This window comes from Schistocerca serialis, chromosome 2 (assembly GCF_023864345.2).
Source record: "Schistocerca serialis cubense isolate TAMUIC-IGC-003099 chromosome 2, iqSchSeri2.2, whole genome shotgun sequence".
NCBI classification, from domain to species: domain Eukaryota; kingdom Metazoa; phylum Arthropoda; class Insecta; order Orthoptera; family Acrididae; genus Schistocerca; species Schistocerca serialis.
In genome coordinates, this window is record NC_064639.1 from 437,091,856 (window position 1) to 437,098,484 (window position 6,629).

A 6,629-nucleotide genomic window follows, 5' to 3' on the forward strand; every position below is an offset into this window, starting at 1 on the left:
ACAAACCTATTGCACGTGGTCAGAGGAACTTTCATTCCTCAGCACCATCTGCAGTTGAAATGCTGCATTCCCAGACACATGCTCAGACCTTCTCACCTCCATTTCCAATTAGGAATCTGCAGTTTGTGTTTATTAATGTTCACCTTATATAATTATTGTGCATTTAAACACTTTTCGGAGGCTGTTGAACATAGGTAGCTTATGAGATGATTGTGTTTGTCCCTTGTCTCTGATCCAAAGTTAGTGTCATAGGAGGACAGTACCTACTGTTCCTCCTCCTGCTATTATAGGTGAGCATTGCTGTTATTCACTAACTCAGATTTAGTGAATTGCTGCAGCGATTAGTATACCACACTTCTGTTTGAGAGGAGTGGAGTTCAGGTACCCAACTGACCATTCAGATGTAGATTTTTCCTGGTTTCCGTGAATTATTTGGGTGGGTACCAGGATGCTTCCTTTGAAAAGAACAAAGCAGATTCCCCTTAAAATGTGATGCCATTGCAAACCTCAATCTCAACAGTATGTTAAACTCTTCCTTTCTTTTTCATAAATGGAAATTGTCTATTGACAACAATATTCATTAAAAACTAAATGTACTTTGAGAATGCGGCTAGTACATCCAACTACTTAGATGTTTAAAAAGTGATGTATGTGAGCCCCACATTTAATTTTAATTACTTCTGTCTGTACAGTGAATGGGTATTACACAAGTGAAGAATTACATCAAAATATTTTACGAGATATCAGTAGATGAGGTCTTCCAAAATTATTAACTTTTTTATTTCTATTTCTATTCCTTCAAGTTGCTAATTGTTTTCATTGTAAAGTCAGGTAAATCCCATCCCTTTACCAGATCTACAAGCTTTCTCTTTTCTGCTTCTCGTCAGTGTATATACCTTATTGTACAACCTATTTGTTTTCTCCTACCTACCAGTTACTGACCAAAACTAAATGAGCCCATCTCTCTTCAAAGTCTAAAGAAAGTCTGTTTATGCAAAATAAGTAATTGACTTCTAAAACATTGCCATTTGAGACTTACTGAGTGAGGTGACATAGTAGGAAGATTCTGGATTCACATTTGGGATGACTGACATTAAAATCACCATCTAACCATCTAGGTTTAGGTTTTCATAGTGTCCTTAAATCACAAAAGACAAATGCCAGAATGGTTCTTTTGAGAAGGTGGTGGCCAATTTCCTGTCCCAGTACGATTTTATGCTCTGTCTGTGAAGACATAGTAGACTGGAAGTTAATCCCAAATGTTCTGTACTCCTCCCCCCATTTACAATTTTCATAGCCAGTAGAGATTCTCACTGAAGAGTTATGGTTGGCTTTTGAGGAGTTAACAGTTTGTGGCACTGAATTTTAAAGTTTAAACTTTTTTGATTTCTTCACAAGTGGATATATTGGCCTCCATTTGACTTAATGATCTGTTACTGTACATAAATTAACTTTTAAATTCAGCAATGCTAACTGCACAATGGATTTACTAAAATGAAAGTCATGGAGTTGGCAGTATTAAGATGATTATGTTGAAATGTTTTCTCATAAAACTTTATAATTTGTTAGGTGATGCGACATGGAAATCTGTAGATAGAAAATAAAGCATGTCCTATTAGGAAATTTTCATTTAAAATTTTTGTTTCCCCTCCCAGAATGAAACATGTCGAAACTAGAACTGGATACATCATAGTCATGATATCACATGAATCCTTACTTGTCATTCAAAAGTTCAAAATATGTATATATTTCTCATAAATGTAGTTCAGCAATGTAAGACTAGAACACATTGTAAACTGTCACACTGTAAACTTAACTAACAGAGCACATTTATAAATGAAAAAATTATTGAATATTGAGTGTACAGTGCTTCAGGCAACTGACTATAAAACCAACTGGTGATAACAGCACAATACACTAATTTCTAAAAATTTTGTAAAGGAAATAAATTGAGATGCTTGAAATTTGTTAGCATCTGTGAAATCAGTCGTCCAATTGCAGGAGTAAAATAGGCAATTTCAGTTTGAAGATTTTTCCTGAATGAGCCATTTACTACACTTTGACTAAGAAATTAAAAATTACAGTCACATCTTATTGAGGTTTTACTGAAAATATTAGTAACCGTGAAATTTCACTTTTAAGAGATTTGCTTGTTTTCCTTCTTTAGAGGGTAGGGTGAAATAATTATTCTTAATGCTATTAAGTCTTATATGCCATTGCTTCTACATTTCAGTAATTTTCATTTCAAAAGCATATATCAAAGATACTTGCTACAGATGTTCTACATTATAGCAGTATTGCCTTTTTAAAAAGCACCTTTCCTTTTCTCTCTTAACAATAATGCAACACTGATTTTGTTTTATCATCTGAACTGTCAATATTGTAAATGAGAAATGTATTTTTAAATGTTTTACAATTTATCTTGGCATATACTGTGACTTACAGGATAAAAGTACATGCAATTGGTTGAGCCTTGTGGTTTTTATATACAGGCTGTCCCAGCTGTCTTGTCCACACAAAATATTTCTGGAACAATAACAGCTATTGGAAAAAGACTTTCACCGGTATCAATGTAGGGCTGGGGCCCATGAATGTACATATTTGGAAACATTCTAAAACGAAAGCATATGTGTTTTTTAACACAAACTTATGTTTTTTTTTTAATGGATCTTCTATATTTTTTCTTCAGCAATCCATAGCATGACAAGGCACATACGCAATGGCGTTGATTGCATCGCAATATTCCCATTACATCCTGAGATATTGAGACACGAAGCTGACATTTGAAACACCCGACATGCGCTGCTAGCGCACGTCCTGAGGCTCAGGCATGAACCCCATGCTGCCCGTAATCACGATGTGATTGACATGTGTAATCACACCTCCATACTTATCAAGAGGTCCGAAACGAATAATACGGTCTGCTGCCATCAACTCTCATAAGCACATAATGGTTTCCCTCTTGCACGTTTTGCGTATCTACGTACACAATATGAACCAGTACCGATCGGTGTACACCAGTCAGGTTGTCTTATTTATCCTGCACACCCAAAATAAGGTTTATCTAATGCGTTATATGACCCATTGTGCCTGTCGTGCAGGGCCTGGCTGTACCTAGTCAAGTGTCCAACGTAGTTCCCACTACTGCCACAGTTACCACTTCGCCTTGTTTATGATTTGCGACCCATGCAAACTCCTGTACTCCACCACCCTCCAAGCATCCCATTTGTTGTTGCTTTGGTGTGCAGTACACCGCTTGCCAGTGTAGTCGTGCATCAGAGTAATCTAGCGACGGCACGGAGGTAGTACACATTGTGAATAAACATTGTGTTGTGGAACTTATACTGTACAGTATAATGTATACACATGAAAATATGGTAGAAATGCTGCTGATCTATGGAGAATGTATGTTGACGGGAAATACGTTATGAGATTGCTTGTTTGTTGATAGTACTGTTAGCAAACATTATGATTATTAAGTTAATATATCTGTTTTCTACCCTACTCTACATACCTGTACTGTACCCTGTTGTAGGTGGACGAAATGCTGTTCAGGCAGAACGACTGTACAGAAGACGACTCCCTGAGAAGCCATCGCCTTCGCACCGGATGTTTAGTCGTCTCACATCTCGTCTACGTGAAACGGGAAGCTTAAATCCAAGACCTCAACATCGTCCTAGAACATGCACAGATGAACGTGCTGAAGTTGCTGTGCTCGCTACCATAGCTGTGAATCCTCAAATCAGCACACGTCAAATTGAACGTGAAGTTGGTATGTCAAAATCAAGTGCACAGCGTGTTCTTAAACGTCATAAATTTCATCCTTACCATGTTCATTTACACCAGGATCTTCATGGAAATGACTTCCGCAATAGGGTAACATTTTGTCGGTGGGCTTAGCAAAAACTTCTGACTAATCCAAATTTTTTTGCAGATGTTCTCTTTACCGACAAGGCATCATTCTCCAACAAAGGAATTCTCAATATGAGGAATATGCATTATTGGTCCGCAGACAATCCAAAATGGCTCCGTCAGGTAGAGCATCAACGTCCATGGAAAGTTAATGTTTGGTGTGGGATTATTGGAGCTACCATTATCGGACCTTTCTTTATAAATGGCATCCAAAATGGCAGACAATACTCCAGATTTATACGACACAATCTTCCTGTTCTCTTGGACGCCGTACCTCTGAACCAGAGAATGGTCATGTGTTATCAGCGTGACGGATGCCCTGCACATAATGCCTTACGAGCACGACGACTTCTGACCGTAAGTTCCCTGATAGGTGGATTGGACGAGGTGGCCTGGTTAGGTGGCCTGCCCGATCTCCGGACCTTACACCGCTGAATTATTTTCTTTGGGGAGCAGTGAACCAACAACACCAGAGGACATGAAGCAACGCATTATTGATGCTTGTACAGCCATCAAAGAGGAAACAGTAGCACGAAGTAGGGCATCCTTCATCCGCAGAGTGACCCTATGTATGCAAGCCAATGGGCATCACTTTGAGCATGAGATGTGAACGCTATGTTTAGTATGTAGTGCTGGTATCACAGTGGAAGTTTCTACAAAGGGCCATTTTACCCAGTGATGTTAAGAAACATTTGTTTGCAACAATTTGCCATTTAACGCATTAGATAAACATAACATTGATAATTATGTGATAATAAAACTAATTGTTTAAACATGTTTACATTCATCTTCTATGTCCTACCTGAACTTCCCAAATCAAAACATTTTTACCTAAACAACGGTAAAACTTTTAGTCCACTTGCTCATTTCACTAAAACCATCAACATGAATTTTACTATTACGAGTGAATGATTAACTGTCACTTGCGCTAGATCTACAGTAAAGTAAAGTTTTAATGTTGAACGGCATTACCTTTTTAGTAACGGATTAACGATAAGCGAAGTTAACTTTGTGACTAACGTTGTGGTACACAGATATGTTACAGAACCGCATCACCCCTAGCCTATGGGATAAATACCTGGTGAAATGTACGACGTTAATGCAGGATGGCAGCAGACTGTATTATTCGTTTCGGACCTCTTGATAAGTATGGAAGTGTGATTACGCATGTCAATCACATCGCGATTACGGGCAGCATGGGGTTCATGCCTGAGCCTCGGGGCGTACGCTAGCAGCGCATGTCAGGTGTTTGAAGCGTCAACTTCGCGTCTTAATATCTCGGGATGTAATGGGAATATTGCGATGCAATCAATGCCATTGTGTATGTGCTTTGTCATACTATGGATTGCTGAAGAAAAAATATAGGAGATCCATTTAAAAAAAAACATAAGTTTGTGTTAAAAAACACATATGCTTTCGTTTTAGAATGTTTCCAAATATGTACATTCAAGGGCCCCAGCCCTACATTGATACTGGTGAAAGTCGTTTTCCAATAGCTGTTATTGTTCCAGAGATATTTTGGGTGGAGAAGATAGCTTGGACATCCTGTATAGTCCCTTTTTTCCCTGTAGAAGAGTTCTCATACCTGTAACCATCACAGATTTTGTGGAGATTCAATAATTACTGCAGTGTGTGTTGTTAAATCTCTCTAATATATATGTTGTCCAAATCACTGACACAGTTTGATTTTCTGAATTCCATAGGCAAATGATGAGCTTCGTTTCACAGAGTTATGTACAGAATATATGCAAGTTCTACTGCTCTCTTGCCTCTCAAAACATAGTCTGTAATTCTATAACAAATAAATGTCAGTGTACAGACCTGTGGTTTCTCAAGTGCCTGCCCTTGTATAAGCCTCGTCTCTGTCCCTTTGGTTATATGGTGTTCAGAAAGACACAGAACATCTATCATATCTTGTTTTTCAGCCCCTTAATGTTCTGACAAAACAAATTAATTTTTTTTAACTGTTACATGTATTATGGTCCTCTTCTGTTTTAATTTCTTTAATACTGTCTGTCTATAATTTGACTCTAACCTAAAAAATGTACCCTTCTGACTCCAGTAATCACTGGCATTCTGCCTTGTCCCCCCCCCCCCTCCCCCCCCCCCCCACACACACACACAAGATGCTCAGCTAATCTGTCCTTCTCCTGATTTGTGTATCTCAATCTCATAATTGCAGAAACAGTTACAGCATAGATATGAGACTTTGTTTACACTGCTGACAGGTGTGTTAACCCAGGGCTGGTCGTGGCACTGTGAGACGTCCACAAACCCTACAAGAGTGTGTGCTGTTGCTGCTCCTATTTCTGCCTTAAATATTACTGTATACTCTAAGTTGCTGGTCAGGCTGTTTCTTACTCCTACTATAAGAATCCAGTCTTCATCAAAAGCTCTATGCAAATCTCTTATGTACTCTGCCAGTAAAAGATCAAACAGACGAATAGATGGGACCCAATGAAACCACTGAACAACACACAAACTATTGAATTTAATTGAAAAATGTAGAGAATATAGAGATACAGCAAATGAAACAGACAAAAAGGAGTACAAATGTAAAGAAAATGAGATTGGCAACGTTGACAATGAAGGAATGGCTAAAGGAAAAATGGAAAGTGGAAAAATATGCATGACTGTGTGGGATAAATAGATGCTTCCTACAGGGAAATTAAAAAAAGAAAAAAAAACCTTTGGAATAAAGAGAAGCAGCTGCCCGA

At 38.2% G+C, this 6,629-nt stretch overlaps 1 protein-coding gene across 1 annotated transcript; it reads left to right on the forward strand.

Moving 5' to 3' along the window:
* Window positions 1-3,404: 3,404 nt before the first annotated feature.
* LOC126457306 (uncharacterized) lies at window positions 3,405-4,658 on the forward strand. Its single transcript, XM_050093489.1, has 2 exons — window positions 3,405-3,772; window positions 3,935-4,658. The coding sequence occupies exons 1-2, from the start codon at window positions 3,469-3,471 to the stop codon at window positions 4,345-4,347; spliced, it is 717 nt and encodes a 238-aa protein (XP_049949446.1). The 5' UTR covers window positions 3,405-3,468; the 3' UTR covers window positions 4,348-4,658.
* The last annotated feature ends 1,971 nt before the right edge of the window (window positions 4,659-6,629 follow it).